The sequence below is a fragment of the Prunus dulcis genome, chromosome 1, assembly GCF_902201215.1.
Source record: "Prunus dulcis chromosome 1, ALMONDv2, whole genome shotgun sequence".
Lineage (NCBI taxonomy): Eukaryota > Viridiplantae > Streptophyta > Magnoliopsida > Rosales > Rosaceae > Prunus > Prunus dulcis.
Window position 1 is genome coordinate 17,997,332 of NC_047650.1, and position 17,992 is coordinate 18,015,323.

Here is a 17,992-nt window from a genome sequence, read left to right on the forward strand (position 1 = left end):
AAATTCATAATTTTTTTTAAACATTTTCATTTGATAAAGTTATATATTAGTTGTTTGGTGAAAAAAACATAAGAGCTCAAGCAAAAGAAAAAGACATTATGTTTTTTTTTGCTTTTGTTAAGAGAAAGCGTATACATGTGATATATACTATTGTTAGTTTAGTTCGATCTTTCCCCTTGAAATTTTTTTTTTTTTTTTTCAGGCTCTTATATTTTTTAAAATTTTGTCGTTATAATGAAAAAGAAAATAAAAATACGTATACAATCACATCACTACAACTCAAACTTAAGCCTTGTACAAAATGATATGCACTAAAAACCAACTTCACAAAATACACTTTTGCATCAATTTACTCACGCTAGAGTATACAATTTTTATAATATTAATATATTTAAAAATAATAAAAAATTAGAGACCTTGTGCGATGACGCCACTTGCACCATGCCAGGGCTGCCCCTCTCTAGTAGTACCAATATTAGAAGACATCCTGGGTTCAAGTCCCCCTCCCTCAATTATTTATATTCTCGATTAGTCTAGCCTAGTGGTACTTTTTCACTTTCCCAATATTGGAAGAGCTCACAAATCCTCCACTTTCAATGATTAAAAAAAGAAACTGCCACCCGTAATTCTGCCAAAATTATGTTTACAGAATAGCATACAATTCACAACTCATGGTTCAGTAAACCCAACATTGGCAATTAATAAGAGTCTGCGTTTGATGTTTAAACAATTGTACAACACACAAGGCTTGTCCTTAGAACATGCTTCTCTAATTGTTGGGAATGCCTTTCCTTTCCCAAAGCTATGGTACAAACAACAAACATCTGCTGCTGCCTCATAGTTCATCCTGCAAGATCAACAAAAAACAGAAATTGAAACGAAAGAAAAAAAGTTTAAAGTTTAAAACTTCGGTTAAAATTTAATTTTGAGGTCATAGGTAACGATACACTTTCAGGATCTCAAGACCAGCACCAACATAAAAAATAAAAAAACATCTTGGTAAGTTGCCCACTGATTAAATGGCACCATAAAAGGCGCAGCAGTAAAGCTCCTACTCCAAGTCATGCAAACAAGCAACTTAAGCAATGCTAAGAAACTTTTAACTTCTACATACAATTTGGGGTAAATAATTTTGCTAAACTGATTACAACTTAATGGGAGAATAGGAATTAATGTGACAGGAACAAATAAGGGAAGATTTGAGGAAGTGAAAAAAAGAAGAGAAACAATAGAGAAAAGGTTAATCCTTACATGGTAATCATCCAGATAATCACGGGGATCATGCTGCACAACAAGACAAGGTTCTCAAATTAGACTCTCAGTCACAATAATTTAACACATGGGACACAAGGTTTTTACTAGGGATAGCTTATAGGTAATATCGGTCCTGACAGTTGCCTACTATCTTAATGATATTGTGGTCATAATCAAGTCATCAACTGCTTAACCAAACTTAAATACAAATATTGTAGCTTTAATTTTTCTTTCTTTCCTTTCTTCTTCGTGGTTAAAAAATAAGAGGCTAAGTACTCTATCAGTTTGATTTTTTTTACAAGGGCATCCCCATCTAACTAGGTTGCCTGTGTTTTATCCATTTTATGAGTTTTTACAGTAATCCACCCAAAAACGGAAAAAGAAGGCAAGACCTTTTTTTTTTTTTTTTTTTTTTTTTTTTTTTTGTTGGGCACAAGACCTTATTCCCCCAGACTATTTTTGGATCTTCCTTCTGACCCCTTTACTGTGTGGAGGCATATAAGCCATACATCCTTTTCAAATATGCTGTATTACCTTCATTTTATCTCCCCACAAAAACTTAATGTTCTTAGAGATTCACAATTAAAGTTCAATACCTACCAGTATGATCATTTTGATTGGATGTACTTAAGAAAAAATCTATTTTATCTATCAAACTTGTCTTCAATACCCTAAAATAGATTAACAGCATTGAGTCTATTAGAAATATGTTGATATTTAGACAAAACAAAAAATTTCAAAATATCATTAATGAGACTGAATCAGGAAATACAATACCCTTTTATGACGCCTCCTATCCCCATACTGACGATCTCTGTCCCTCTTTCTTCTTTCACCTTCTTCACTCGCTCTTTTAGCATCCTACACAAGCAATCAAATGGGATGAAAATGTTGTTCAGAAGGGTTATTGTTTGACCACTACAGTAGGACTTCAGAAAAACCAGAGAAGCAACTTGGCTTCTTGTAATCACCTCTTCTTCTCGAGCTCTTCTCTGCTTTTCTGCTTCCTCAAAAGCTTCTTTTTCAGCCTAAAATTATGCTCATTGTTGTGAAACTTAGACAATTTAATTGAGATAAATGACAAATATAAACATTTAAGAGTAGCAACTCACTTCTCTATTTGAAAAAATCTCTTCTACAACTTCTTTTGCATACCGTGGGTCATCACAAATCAAAATGTTGTCGAAAACTGAACCAGCCTTTACCTGCAAGATTTTGATGAGGCTCCACATTACACAGAGAGAGAGAGAGAGAGAGAGAGAGAGAGTTCAATCTAATTTATTAAATCCTGGTAGAAAAAGCACGACTCATGACACAGTTAACACATACCTGCCAAACTTCAATGCCCACATATTTTATTGGCTTCAGCACATAAAGGTCAGGATCGTCCTCAAACTCTGCAGGAACAGAGGAAAAAGGTAATTGCTCTTTAAACCAAAGTGGAAAGCGGCTAACCTATCCAGACACATTGATCATTTATACAATAAATAAATCTGTACCATCACACACACATAGATAAACTCAACTATATGTGTTAAAGAAAATGCAAACTACATGAGCAGAACTTTAGAATCCCTTGAATAAATAAATAGACGTTAAAACAGGATTGCATCTAATATATGTTATTGGCCTAGCATTCTATTGTAGCCAGGAATTTCAAGTCAGGGGTCACTATAAGTTGAATGATCAAATAGGTTGGTAATATAGATCAATCAAGTCCTGGTATGAGATAATGAAAGTATACAGCACAAGATCTCCAGTATATATATTTTTTCATTCTCACTTCTTCCTAAGATTCCAACCAGATGAAGGTCCAAATTCCTTCGATAATTTAGTCTAAAATATAAACCATATCTGCCATGGAAATATTCTGAGGCACGTTAACATACCTGGGTTATCAATCCAAGGAGTCTTCCACTTTCCCTTATAGTTGGGGTTCTTGATTTTCTGTAGGATGGCATAGGTACCAAAAGTTAGAAACTTCACCAACAAATGAGTTTCAATGTTATACATCTAGCTCAAAAGCACCTTGGGCTTCCATGGTCCTTTGTATGCTGGATTTGGGATCTTTGGTCGCCTCCAAATTCCATTTTCTTCATCATCCCAATCTTCAGGCTAAGAAACCATCAGCATTTTTTGGAAAATTTAGAATCCAATTAGTTCAGACTTTATTAAAAATTCCTGATAAACTAACAAATTTATTCGATGAAGATATAAGCAAGTGAATTAATAATTGTTGGTCAGCTGCCAAAGAATATAGATGGGGTTCTGGTAGATTTCTTTCTCAAATCATATCAATTAAGAATATCAAACAGTTCCAAACTATATATAAATATAACAAAGGAGAATCTTCCTTTCCAGGACATCATGTTTGTGTTAATACTGATAACATATAACACTGACAAACCTCTTTGGCCTTTGGATCAGGAATTTGTGATGGAATTGAATCATATCCCTACAACAGTTAAAAAAAAACATTTTTTGAGTATAAATCATGCAAAATGATTGTAACCTAATCAATCATGAATACAGGTAGAGTGTGATACCTCCGGTTTCACATCATTAGGGTCAATAATATACTCTTTGTCGTCCCAGTCTGCTGGCTGTGAGGAGGACACGAGTCAATATATAATTTGTGGTAAGGTAATATTTTTCTTTGGTTGGGGTATGATAGAGAGATTGGCGCACAAAGAAACAATGATGTATGCGAGAGCCCCACACGATGTGGGATAGGCACATATTTAACCAAAGAATTCTACAAGATACAAAGTACTGTGTACTGATTTAGAAATATTACTTTCAGTCAAAAGCGGCTGTCAAATTTTAAACACTAAATCAATTTTTGTCCACAACTTAAATCATAACACTATACCTTTTTGGCATTGACATCCTTGATTTTTCGTGGAGGAAGTATATCCCAATCTGTATACATGCTTCCAGAATCTCTTTCTCTATTGTCAACAAGGACGCTGTAAGTTGCATCAGGCCTAAGAATAAATGTATAGAAATGAGTTAATTTGTCTGTTTCACATTGAAGATCCTTTTTTACGGGATAATTCTGGCCCTGGTAAGAAAGAATAACATGGAGCTTTTTCGTCTGTGTGCCACATAAATCAGGTCCAAACATGAAACTGCAGAAAAAATAATGTGAAGAGTCAGAAGCCATTTTCTCTTTGCATACAGTTAAGCATTAATAACAATAAATAAAATTACATAGTATGCAACCAACTCAAGTAGTATTCAGTATGTGAGCTTGATATAGGCAAAGGCAAGAAGACTCCAAGATGAATTCAACACCACCAAAACCACAGACTAATATTATTGCGCGCATACATGCCTATGCTTTCATGATCAGTTTTTAGGTTCTTCCTAACCAAGTCAATCTGCAACACTTTTTATCTTCCCCATGATCTTGTAAAGCCTTCACTGAGACAAACTGCTTATAGGACCAGTTATTGCTTATCTATTATTCTACATCCAAAAAATATTTCTGAATATCCTTCAGTATTCCATCTACAAGTGCAGCTTGTTATGTTTGAGAAGTATATCGATTTTAACATTATTGTTTCTAAGTTTGTTATAAGCATCCTCATTGACCAATGGGATCTGGTTATGGATCATTTAAGAACAGTATATCACACCAAAAACAAAAGAAAAAGTCAGCTATAGCATATCTATTGTCAGCTTAAATACAACCATGCACAATAACCCACATGGACCCCAAACCCTGGAAAAAAGACTCCCATTATTGGGAGGGTTTTGGCCTGCAGTCTAATTACTCCTTTCCTAGAAAATATGTAGAAGAGGCAGTCTTCCGTAATGTTTTAATGCTTAGTGTTGCCAACACCTTTTCCTTTCTCTGTGTGCATAATTTATTAGAGCATATAGAAATGTATAAATCCAAATCCAACAAGATTTGGCTGGGTTCCTTGTATATGCAGAAGAAATCCTTGCACCTCCTGACATGTTTAAACCCTCAAACACACTTAACACATATACAGATATAAATAATATGTATATACAAGGTAATATGTTCACAGACCTGTATGGAGTATCACCGCCAAATTTCTTCTGATTGACATAGCCAGACATAAGTTTGATGTAGCCACCACCACATTCGATCTCTTGTTCAAATTTAATTGAATACTGGATAACTAGAGTTCTATTTTTGTTGCTGAACTCAGGTACTTTTGCAGATATGGCAAAATGCTTGGCATCATTATATGTCTGAATGCCTGCATATATTTCAGAAAGTAAGCTATCAAAGGCAGACACTGGTAACTCAGTACACAAATTCCAGTTACATAAGGCATTAATTAATTGAGACTCCAATGTGGCTTCTAATTAAAAATTGAAAACCACGAAATGTTGATTATGAAAGAAAGGCATTTCTCTCCCATTCCTACAAACCTATACGGTAATGACTATTACCTCTGTCATGTTAAGTTTTTCACTATTTGTGATCTTATTATTCTTTGTTTAGCATAAACTGGTTTGTCAAACCAAAGTGAAGGTTCATATTAATCTCAGTACACAAATTCTAGGACAATAAAGCTGATATAATTTATGCCAAATTTTAGTTTAATTTTACAGAGTTGTCCACCAGGAAACATGATATGAGCAGTGTTATATAGTTTGAACTGAAAGAATGAAGAAAACATATTAGTAACCATCTAGATACAGGTCATCGTTTCTTTATTGCAACCCACATCTCATCTTTTCTCTTCTTAATGCGACTACATATTACCCTTCTTTCTAAGAAGTCCTCCTTCCACTGTTCTTATATTCCTTTTCCTATATTATGAAATAGGAGAAGGCACATTTTAAAAACACATTTAACAACGCATTTTAAAAATACTATAGAGACTAGTCCAAGGGTCAACTCAAGGCACGACCATGGATTGACCTAAGCCTTAAGTACAACTGTGAGCACCAAAGAGGCAGAGAGTCACACTAATAGATGTCGGCTCTCAGTGGACACTTTTCTCATATCACACAACTGTTCTCATGTCAAATGCATGCACTCAATATCAAACTAAATAAACACACGAATTAACAATTAAGCATTGAGTTCATTTATGACTTCAGATTCTCCAGAACTTACTAAAACATTCAAACCAGTAAATTATAGGGTACCAAATACAGTACTAGTTCACATTTGCTTTTGAACCCATGATTGAAAATTTTAAAGTATCACATCTGATTTGGAACGAAAACATTCCACGTATACCTAATTTTTCAGGTGCAAAGTATATTATCTCAGTTTATTTCTGAATTAAATAATATAAACTGCTCAATAAATTCTACATAACTACAAAAGATGAACAATAAAACGGCATTTTATTTCCTAAATGTAAGTTCAACAACAAATCAATGATATATGTTCTAAAACAGAACTAATAAGCAAAGGGTTGTTAGGATACCTTTATCATCCGGATCTCCAGACCACTTCCCTGCAGTGTACTTAAACGTTCCTGCTTTTCCTTCTGCCCTTTTCCAGTCTGATAGGACCCACCGGCTCTTCCACCCATCTTTTTCCACAACAATCATTATAATACATCAGAAACCTTCTTCTTTTTTTTTCTTTTTTTTTATAAATTTATTTATGAGAATACATCAGAAACTTCAAAAACAAAGAATAAATGAAAAAACTTTGTACTCAACCAACCAAGTAATTGTCCCACAAACAGACACCCAGTTTCATAATCAACTGAGTGAACTTCACAAAGTTGACAGTTTGTCACTATACAATCATACATGCATCCATTTGATTCATGATCCTTACTGTCCTTCCATTTTCTCACAAACCAAACAAGGTGTAACACAGAGCTTAGTCAATCCGAGAACAGCATTCAAACTAAGCAATACATTTAAACTTTTCACAAGACAACCACATACAAGCTCCAAAATCATCCCTTTCACTACTAATTAGGAGAGAGAACAAGCAAATCTAAGAAATCAAGCTCTAAAGACTGATCTGAAATGCAAGAAGTTTCTAGACACTGTTCGGAATCTGCGGAAATGCCGAAAATAAAAAAGCGTTTATTGATTATAGTTCTGATTCTTTTACCTTCGAATCGCTCTTCGAAGAAGACTTCAGAGAAGGCGAAGTGCAAGTGAAGAACTAGAAATGGAAGCAGAAGCTTGAGAGCTCTGAGAAGCTTCATTTTTGGCTCTCTCATTTTCCTGCTAGAAATCAATGCAGAAAGACTTGCAGCGACGCTGGTCAACATGCTATTTATTGAAGGAGAGCATCAGACTTTTCACTGCACCCATTTTTATTCTCAGTAGTCCCAAAAGTAATTTGGATGCTTCTAGAAGGCCTTATTTTATTCAGGGCCATTTAAACATAAGCCCAAGTCATAAGGCCTAAGCATAATAAAAGCCCAATGCATTTTTTTTCTTCTTCTTTTCTTATAGCCCTAATTTAAAGTAGATGGTCGATCAATATAGGTTTTCAAATTTTAAAATAAAAAATGAATAAAAATTGTGCATAATTGAACAACATTGGGCAAAAACAGCAAACTTCTTCCGATGCGGGGTAGAAATAGATTTAGAGAAAATAAAAAAATTTAGGAGGGTTTGGGGAAAAAGATTGGATTGAGAAATTAGCAGCAATAACAACAAAAAAGGTGATTGAGAGCTCATATCTAGGTATGGTTTAGACTAAATTACCATAAGAGGCTTAGACCCGTTCGGTAACGTTTTCGGAGAATGTTTTCTTAGAATATTTTCAGAGAATGAAAATAAGAAAACGAATTTGCATTTTTAAGAAATGAAAATGCGTTTGATGGATTAATTAGAAAACATCTTCAGAAAACAAAAATAATGAAAACGTGTGTGGCAGTACAATTTGAAATAATAATATGCGAGTTGTTTTTATGAAAACGTTTCCCATGAGAATGAAAACAACTTTTTTCTATTTTCTTCAAGTACACATGAACTTGTTTTCATTTTATGAAAACATTCTCAATGTTTTCTATTTTTGGGCCACCGAAAGTATTTTTGCCTCATTTTTGTTCTCTGAAAATAAAAACAACCCCTTAAAATGTTACCGAACGGGGCCTATTATGCAAGTCACGGCAAGAGACTTGTTATACACAAACCTCATAGAAAAAAGGGAAAAAATAGAAGAGGAGAAGAGAGAAGCAAATGTGCTCCTTCTTCCTCCTCTCCCTTTGTCGATATCTTTAGGATTGGGAGTTGTTTGCTATGCTATGTTGGAGTTTGTGGAATGCAAGAAAGAATTTTGTAACATAATTCATGGTACCAAAACGAGCAAGGTTGCTTTTGAGAAGATGGTGGAATTGCATGCAGAGTTTTTGTATCATGTTAGGCTTTGGGGTACTCAGGAAACAAAATAACTAGCTCTTGGTATTTCTCTGTCATGATAAATGGCCACTTCCATGGTTGCCATTACATTTTTTAAAATTTGAAGAAAATTTACATGGAAAACAAAAGGTTAAGTTAAAAAAGTAATTTACTGAAAAAAAAGTAATTTTCTCAAAAGAGAAAAAATGGCAAAGCTAACTGATTAATTGTGTAGATTGAAAAAGAATCTCTAATGCTCACAAGGATGCTATAAGAACCAAAAAATTCCCCGCTCCCCAATTTTTTTCAAACTTGTATAATTTCAGGTAACAATTGAATTAAACGATGGAAAAAAGAAATGACACCTTGCACTTCAAATCAAATTCTCTCTTGTAAGTAACAACCCTTCCATCTATACCTCCTCAAACCCATGTGAAGTTATGTACATAGATCAACGGCCTGAGCTCCTAGGACAAGTTGGTGGTTGAGGGCACAGCTTCCAGGGCTTGCCACTGTATTTATGCAACCGCAGACACCAAAACACACACGACCAAACTAGGGTTTAATTGATTCACTTTCTTACTTTTGTATCTGTTGTTCGAATTCGTGGTGATGACTGTGATCCGCCACCAAGGGCAGCGGCAGCAGATTCAACATGGGTAAGAAGATACTCGTAGATCTTCTTCCTTAGCCTCTCAATGGTTTCAGCTGAAACAGCGTTTGTTTCTGCTTCATCTTTACTAGAACCAATATCATCCAACCAATCATTCACACTCTTGAGCTGTGTTAGCATTCCTGCTATTTGACCATTATCTGACAGAGCTGAAGTGTCCACATCAGCATCCAGGAACCTCTCCACAAACCCCAAAAACCAATCTTGTGATTGCAGTCGCAACATTTCAGCCAAGTCAACAGCCTCATCAAGGCCGTTTCCTCTATTCCATTCGGGTAGAGGTTGTGCCTGTGGCTTTTGGCTGATTGCTGATCCATCCCCTAGTCGGCGAGGAGTTCCTGGTGTTGGAAGCTTGGAACCAACTGTCTGGCGAACTTTGCCTTGGGATTTTGTTGAAGTATTCTTCATAGAATTTTCTAGAACTAACGTGGGTTGATTTGCAGAGGCAATCTTTCCGAACGGGGCCTATTATGCAAGTCACGGCAAGAGACTTGTTATACACAAACCTCATAGAAAAAAGGGAAAAAATAGAAGAGGAGAAGAGAGAAGCAAATGTGCTCCTTCTTCCTCCTCTCCCTTTGTCGATATCTTTAGGATTGGGAGTTGTTTGCTATGCTATGTTGGAGTTTGTGGAATGCAAGAAAGAATTTTGTAACATAATTCATGGTACCAAAACGAGCAAGGTTGCTTTTGAGAAGATGGTGGAATTGCATGCAGAGTTTTTGTATCATGTTAGGCTTTGGGGTACTCAGGAAACAAAATAACTAGCTCTTGGTATTTCTCTGTCATGATAAATGGCCACTTCCATGGTTGCCATTACATTTTTTAAAATTTGAAGAAAATTTACATGGAAAACAAAAGGTTAAGTTAAAAAAGTAATTTACTGAAAAAAAAGTAATTTTCTCAAAAGAGAAAAAATGGCAAAGCTAACTGATTAATTGTGTAGATTGAAAAAGAATCTCTAATGCTCACAAGGATGCTATAAGAACCAAAAAATTCCCCGCTCCCCAATTTTTTTCAAACTTGTATAATTTCAGGTAACAATTGAATTAAACGATGGAAAAAAGAAATGACACCTTGCACTTCAAATCAAATTCTCTCTTGTAAGTAACAACCCTTCCATCTATACCTCCTCAAACCCATGTGAAGTTATGTACATAGATCAACGGCCTGAGCTCCTAGGACAAGTTGGTGGTTGAGGGCACAGCTTCCAGGGCTTGCCACTGTATTTATGCAACCGCAGACACCAAAACACACACGACCAAACTAGGGTTTAATTGATTCACTTTCTTACTTTTGTATCTGTTGTTCGAATTCGTGGTGATGACTGTGATCCGCCACCAAGGGCAGCGGCAGCAGATTCAACATGGGTAAGAAGATACTCGTAGATCTTCTTCCTTAGCCTCTCAATGGTTTCAGCTGAAACAGCGTTTGTTTCTGCTTCATCTTTACTAGAACCAATATCATCCAACCAATCATTCACACTCTTGAGCTGTGTTAGCATTCCTGCTATTTGACCATTATCTGACAGAGCTGAAGTGTCCACATCAGCATCCAGGAACCTCTCCACAAACCCCAAAAACCAATCTTGTGATTGCAGTCGCAACATTTCAGCCAAGTCAACAGCCTCATCAAGGCCGTTTCCTCTATTCCATTCGGGTAGAGGTTGTGCCTGTGGCTTTTGGCTGATTGCTGATCCATCCCCTAGTCGGCGAGGAGTTCCTGGTGTTGGAAGCTTGGAACCAACTGTCTGGCGAACTTTGCCTTGGGATTTTGTTGAAGTATTCTTCATAGAATTTTCTAGAACTAACGTGGGTTGATTTGCAGAGGCAATCTTTCGATTTTGAGAGGAAGCTGAAGCTGGAACAGAGGTTGAACTGGACTCTTTACTAAATACAGCAAAAGATGACAGATTGGTGGCTAATGCAGCTTGCATCCAAGATGCTGCCTGTTTCCGTCTGTCTGATGTTATCTTTAGTGCATCTTCTGATAGGCATTCTTCACAGTCTGGGGATGAACCAGCTGGTATAATTTTGGATAGAGAATCAGCAACTACACGAGCATTATTCAAGCTAGCATGGAGGGCTAAAAACTGCTCCACCGCAGGCTGTGGGTTATCTTCCTTGGCAGAGGTAGTTAGCTCAGAATATACGCTGCAGGACCGAGGTAAAAGGATACAAAAAAGAATGTCAGACAACAAAGTAGAGAACCTAGGCTAAAAATTCAACAGATAAATTTATGGACCCCCCAAAATAAAAAGCTCAGAGGCAAATCAATCTTGGCCACAATTAGAAGTATATATGAAGGACTAGAAAAGCCATGGAAATAGTCAGATCATAGAGTACAACAAATTTATACAAATTAATGTGGATGTGCACTTTCCCTTAACTTACTCGTACTAATATACAATCGAACCTCTTAACCACCCCCACAAGTACTTAAGTGAGAAATGACAACAATAAAGGAACTGAATCTACTATCTAACTATTTCTAAAATCCCCGACAATGTCATGAAACAAGTTGATGTTCATAGACCTTTTACGCATATCCATTCTCCCAAAATTCCCTGGTCAAACAAGGTGACTTCATACAAGTGATTCTCCTGTTCAAAATTATGTTATATGCTTTGGATTCCTAAGCATCAGTGGTATTCCTAATTACAATTCAAACCTTCACCTACATTTTTTGTGACCTATTTGAAGCACATGCTATTCTTGATTGCACAACCTATGACCAATTTATAGAAACTTATTGCATTTGGTAAATAACTTACTTCGCTGTTACGCAGACACCACCTACTTTCACTAAAGTGCTTTTGGTAAAGCTACGTTATATGTAATCCATGACCAAAGCCTTCTATATTATATCCCTAATTATAGTTGATCATGCCAAGATAAGGAAATAGTCGCTTTTGGGTATCTTGTAGCCAGGGAAATACAAATCCATCATTTCCACACCTAGTTTGAGTTTACTACTGATATTACAATTCGTGTATTTTGTCTGAGTTTATCAAACAAACTAGACATTTGAGGCATCTCTAACCACAATAGCGTAACAGTTACTGATACTCCATACATAGGTGGTATATGAATTGCACCATAAGAGTAACTCTACAAATTTAAGAACAGAAAATGCAGCATACTAAAGTACAAGGGTCCTATCACGATTAAACATATCTCAGTGGAGGCTTCTATCGTGCAAGTATCTCATGAGAGTACACTACCAAAAGAAAACAGCCTCCATGCCATATATGCTGATAACTCTATAACTCTAATAAGCAGGGCTATTTAACAGTGAATCAACAGAAAAGGAGTTTGAAAAGATATGGATTGCAGGGATCACAACGACCATCTAGCTGCAGCTTGGATACCCCTAAGGATCACACTTTTGCATTATATTGTCAATAACCACGAAAAAACAACGCATGAAGTTCTAAAGACTGTTCCATATCTTCTAGGTCTGAATGTCCAACCATTTTTACAATCCAACCACAATATCATTGGAAGATGGCCTTCCTTAGTGCAACTCAATTGAGTTTCCATTGGCGATAGTGACAGAAAATAAATTCTAACTGAATTGTATTCACCTCCCACAATCTCACGGTTAGATCAGTTTGTCTGGCTCCTCAACCCTACATGTGAGTACCATGCATATTTATCATTCTGACCATGGCCTTTGCCTTCATGATAACTAAATGCATTAACAACCCCAAGACCAAAAATATTGTGTATATTATGTGAGTTACTGAATTTTTAGGCATAAGTGAAAAATATCTTCTTGTTGACAAGCCAAATGAGAGTTGATATATCTCTCATAGTCCAGCACCCCACCATTACCATTCATATCCGGACACTTCTACCATGATGTGGTGCCTCCAGAATAACTAAATGCATTTTTTTTTAATAATGAAATAAGTGAATGAATTTTAAACCTAAATGACAATGAAATTTTCAGCTCGGTACTTTGAAAATTTGACAAACAGGCTAAAAGAAAAATCAATCAAATTGACAAGTGCTCAATTTTTTATGACATTGAAACTTTTGGCCACTGATTATGTTGAGCACCATTAGAAGGAAACTTCAAGCAAATCCACAACTCTAAGTCTAACTCACAAATAATAAAATAATATATTCCATGTCACTGGCAAAAAGATGTAGTTATACCTCAAACATCGTAGCAAGCTCTCTGCAGCGGAGGCCTCCTGCACCGCCTCTATTGCTGCTATTTGTGCTGCATCCCTGTGTCTCAAAACTTCCTGTCATAGTAGATGTAAAAGCATATTTTAAGAAAAAGAAGAGCTGAGCTGTACAGCATAATATATATTCTCAGAAAGATCAGAAGACCAATTAAAATGAATGTCACTGAAATTTCAGTGAAAAGAAAAGTTAAACTCTTCCTCATATTTAAAATGAAACTACAAACTTGTCTGCTAATTAAGAAAATTGAACCATCAAAACAACTCATTGGCACACAGCAGATCAAAAGCTAAGAAATTAACACAAGCCCGTAACCCTATATATGCAAGAACAATTGGGGACCTCAGATATCTGACTTCGTTATTTTATAAGATTCTCTAATTGACTTCTGCAGCATCTACCAACGAAAATTGCTGAAGGAAAACCCTGTAGTACATTTAATAGGCAGACAAGAACATTTATGCTAAGACATCTACCAAGATCTAAGATGTTACAGAAGATATACCTTTCCAAGCTTTGCAACTGATGATGGGAGTGAAGCCCATGGAAAACTTCCATCTGTCAATTTTCTATTATTTAAAGAAACTTTGACCAAGTTTCCAGGAAATCCATTATTAGCATCTGTTGATTTCTTTCCAACAACTCTTTGTTTATTTGACCTATCTTGATCACCCAAAGTTCCATTTGCAGTAACTTTCTTTGTAGACATTTGAACCTTACTCTCTTCTTTCAATGACTTTGCAGACACCTGGATCTTATTCTCCTCTTTAGATGGCAACCTCTCACTTGATGTACTTTTTCTAGGAGCCTGGCAAATGCAAGTTTTTTCAAATAATAAATATAGTATTTTGATTTGTACAAGAGAAAAAAAACACTAAACATTGAATTACTTCCTACATCTTTTGGAATTTACAGCAAAATCGAATCAAAACCAGAGAGAGAAGGAGAAGATTTTTCAAACCCTAAAATTCATAATTGCTGGCACATTTAATTTGAGTTGTTTATCTCCAAAATCAAAATTTTCTCTCAGAAGATCCACCAAATGAGAAATCAATCTAATCTCAAATAAAGGAACAGAAACAATTTAAATCAACCCACAGAACACTTAAGCAAACTAATAACAAGTAAAAACTAAATAACATCAATTTCAAAATTAATATGGAAGAATTGTAAAACTTACAGACATCCGAACTTCTTGCTTCGGATCATGTGTGGTAGCCCTCAATTTTGAACTCTCTCTATTCTTCACCTCCATATTTCCTTCCCAGCTCTTCCTCAGGGCCTTGGCTCCCAGTTCAAACCCCTGAACAAAATTCTTCATCGGGTTTCCCACCACTGATCTCTTCCCAGGACTAGCCCCACGAGCAGAACTTGCCTTTTCCAACACTCCAACCACCTTAGGTGTTCCCTTGACTTTTGCATGATGCTTGACCCCATTTGCAAATTTCTCAAAAGAAGTAGGTAACGAATAACAACTTGTGGGAGATGATGGGATAGACCGTGAATTCAACGACTTTATTCTCGGCAATTCCTTCTTCACATCAACATTTAATGCTGGTTTTGATGGCTGAGACTTTGATCTGCTAAAAGACCCTATTTTCTTATCCAATTGCTCCTCCTTAGCACTACCATTTGATCTCACTATTCCATGTTTGTCCCTTTCTCCAGCATGACCATTTCCTAATACTTTAGACTCAGGTTTCACTTTCTCTACAGTTTTCAAACCTGAACGCAAATTATTGTTAAGAAATCCAAGAGAATCAGTTGCAACAATGTCTTCAGGGCTCCCCACACAAGGGTGTCTCCCTGGTACTGGCCTAACCCCATGGAGAATGGGGACAGGGGTAGCGGCTTGGAGCCGGTCCACATGAATAAACTGACCCAGTTGGATCTTATCACTGAGAATTAAATCATCATGTTCATCAGGGAGAGATACATAGGTGGCATGAGAGGAATCTGATACCTTAAGGTAGAAACCTTGGTTTGGGAAAAGCTCACCGCCTGCAAGCGCTGGAACAATGCTCACAACTTGCAATAGAGAGGACCTGTGCTCACCAGCAACTTTCACATCTGTGTTCATATGCTGTAGAAGTTTGAGAAGCACACCAGGGACGAGATTTGCCATTTTTGGACACCCCAATAGGCATCAGACAAAAAAAGTTCCCAACCCAGATGAAAAGCTTCAAGCTTTCACGCATAAACACAAGAATCCTGCACAAGGGGCTATTAAGAAAGCGTTTTTTCTCAAAACCCAGATTGGAAACTCAAAGATTTTATATATGCGAAGACAAGTTACGGCAGGGGATTGAAAAGGGAGGATTTTTCTCAGTACCCAGATGGAAAAAAAGGCTTTTTTTCTTGGTGCCAAGATTGAAACAATCTGTGGACTTCGACGGGTTACAGAGATAGGAAAATGCTAGTAAGCTTTACAAGTAAATGAAATTTGTTACCAAAGAAGGGCTTAATCCCACAAAACACAAGTAGAGAAACATGCAATGCACAAGATTCAGGTTTGGTAGGTGTGAGCTTTTGGCAGTAATAATGGTAAACATCTTTTTCAGGAAAAGAAAATCAAGAAATTAGAGGCAAACCCAGAGAGATCAAATATATAACTAAAATATCAATCAGATCAAATCAAATCATCAACAAAGAAATGAATAAAGGGGTTTCAACAAATGGCATTAATGACTGTGCAAGACAGAGAACAATCACCAACCCAGCATATAAAAAAAATTGAGTAAATGACTGTAACCGAAATAGTGACATTTGCAATTTCTTCAACTTTCAATAAAACCAAAAATGGGGAAAAGAAGCAAGTTTTGGAAACATTGTTTGGCTTTTATAATTTTTGCTTTTTGGGTAAGGAGGATAAAAACAAAATGATTAGCCGAGTTGATGGAGAAAATTCCAGATCACAAATAAAAAGACACTTAAAAAAGCAACCTTTCTTTAAGAAGACCGGGTGATAATGAAGAAGTACAGATGAGAAGTGCCTTGTGCAGTGAACATGAGAATGGGAATGGGTTGGTGTTGGAAATTTCTTTTCTTTGCAGCAAAACAGAAAGAGGGAGAGAGATTGGGAATAATTGATGCCAGGCTTATTGTATGATTGAGTTACAAGGAGCTGTCAGGGCCTGACACAAACTCACCACACACAAAACACACATGCACATCATAAAACGATAGAAAATCTGAAGCTGCCCCACTTGGGTTGCTTTTGGAGCCTTTGATTGATTTATTTGGGTTTTCAGAAATGAAGTGAAAGAGTGATTGTTTGTTGAGCCAAGGAAAGCCAAAGGGTCTCTCAGGAATTGTTGCAGCAAGCAACTGGCTGGGTGGGAATCTTGGCAGAAAACCAATTATTTTTATTTTTATTTTTATTGGTAGCTTATGAATTTTTAAATGATTTATTTATTATTTCGAATTTGTTTATATAATTTTTTGACTTTTGTATTGAGAGTATGCAAAGGGGTGCATGTGGAAGGTGATGGAGTGTTAGAAACAAGGTAATGGTGTGTCGGCTACCTGAAAAGGTGTCACATCCCCAAGATAGCAGCTACAAGTTTACAACCTTTTATTTTATTTTCCAATGTTTTATTATTTTTTTATGAAGTTTTCTTTAATTCTTTTTTTTTTTTTTTAAATAAACGCCATAAGCTTATTTCTGATTGCTGGCGCAGTCTGGAAAACATAAATTCGAGCCTACCTTCTTTTTTTTATAGAAATTTTATGATTGCATTCATAATTTAGCTAAAAAAGCAACTAGCCACGAAGGGCCAATACAAACTAGCCACAAAAAGGCTATTACAATAAAGGAGCGGTCTAATATCAAAATTAAGACAATATGGTGTGTCTCCACTAATGATCAGGTAGGATCGAAGAAACTCTGACATAGACATCCCAACTAAGATTGCAAACTTAGAATAATAAAAAAGAGATAAAGCTTGAAAAAACCAAACCATAACAATACAAATAAAACTCTTACAAAGGAGAGATGAAAAGCTCTCACAAAATGAGATGCAAAAACTATACAGAGAACCCAAAGAGTCTCTGCAACTTATTCCAAACATAAAGAAACTGCAAAAAAGATGGTGGTGGAGATCCGACACCGAAAAGCAGGTGAAGATCCGACGCTGAGCCGTAGGCGCCTATAATAATTGGATGAAAATCATAACAAAACTAAGACAAATAGGGAAAACCCTTTTGTCTCTGAAAATAGGGGAAGAGGTGAAAGGAGGAAGAGAAGAGGGGAGAGGGGGGAAGAACAATGGCTTCCTCCCCCCTCAAAGTGGAAAAGACTCTAAGAGTGTTTTTTGGAAGAAAGGAGAAATTCGAGCCTACCTTATCCCACTATTTTTTTTATAAAAAAAATCAAAGAAATAATATAACAACGAAATCCTTGAAGAGTATTTATATTTCTGATATCATACATTAGTTTTAAGGAAATAAATAATGAAAATTGAAAATTTAATACAAGTATGATATTTATCATGATTAATGGGCACCACTCAATAGAATAACGAAATCCCTTGATGTTAATGACAAAAGATGCCAAGGA

The 17,992-nt window shown here is 36.1% G+C and overlaps 2 protein-coding genes across 9 annotated transcripts; both read right to left on the minus strand.

Annotated features, from left to right (window-relative positions):
• Positions 1 to 573: 573 nt before the first annotated feature.
• Positions 574 to 7,506, minus strand: LOC117632050 (calreticulin-3). Of its 5 annotated transcripts, XM_034365426.1 has the most exons (14): positions 7,325 to 7,506; positions 6,678 to 6,785; positions 5,297 to 5,489; positions 4,127 to 4,385; positions 3,801 to 3,857; positions 3,662 to 3,709; positions 3,283 to 3,369; positions 3,144 to 3,201; positions 2,584 to 2,651; positions 2,367 to 2,459; positions 2,226 to 2,282; positions 2,032 to 2,115; positions 1,252 to 1,284; positions 574 to 847 (listed from the first exon to the last, which is right to left on the minus strand). In XM_034365426.1, exons 1-14 carry the CDS (start codon positions 7,485 to 7,487, stop codon positions 836 to 838), a joined length of 1,320 nt encoding a protein of 439 aa, XP_034221317.1. In that variant the 5' UTR covers positions 7,488 to 7,506; the 3' UTR covers positions 574 to 835. The 5 variants fall into 5 exon arrangements, with proteins under 5 accessions (XP_034221317.1, XP_034221332.1, XP_034221325.1 ...); XM_034365441.1 differs by lacking the exon at positions 2,226 to 2,282; XM_034365434.1 differs by lacking the exon at positions 1,252 to 1,284.
• A 1,263-nt stretch (positions 7,507 to 8,769) lies between these two features.
• LOC117632078 lies at positions 8,770 to 16,772 on the minus strand. 4 transcript variants are annotated; one of them, XM_034365492.1, is made up of 5 exons: positions 14,615 to 16,772; positions 13,940 to 14,242; positions 13,402 to 13,493; positions 11,073 to 11,391; positions 8,770 to 9,688 (listed from the first exon to the last, which is right to left on the minus strand). In XM_034365492.1, exons 1-5 carry the CDS (start codon positions 15,557 to 15,559, stop codon positions 9,137 to 9,139), a joined length of 2,211 nt encoding a protein of 736 aa, XP_034221383.1. In that variant the 5' UTR covers positions 15,560 to 16,772; the 3' UTR covers positions 8,770 to 9,136. The 4 variants fall into 4 exon arrangements, with proteins under 4 accessions (XP_034221383.1, XP_034221374.1, XP_034221366.1 ...); XM_034365483.1 differs by lacking the exon at positions 8,770 to 9,688 and having other exon boundaries at positions 10,154 to 11,391; positions 14,615 to 15,645; positions 16,584 to 16,772; XM_034365475.1 differs by lacking the exon at positions 8,770 to 9,688 and having other exon boundaries at positions 10,154 to 11,391; positions 14,615 to 15,645; positions 16,378 to 16,772.
• Positions 16,773 to 17,992: the final 1,220 nt, after the last annotated feature.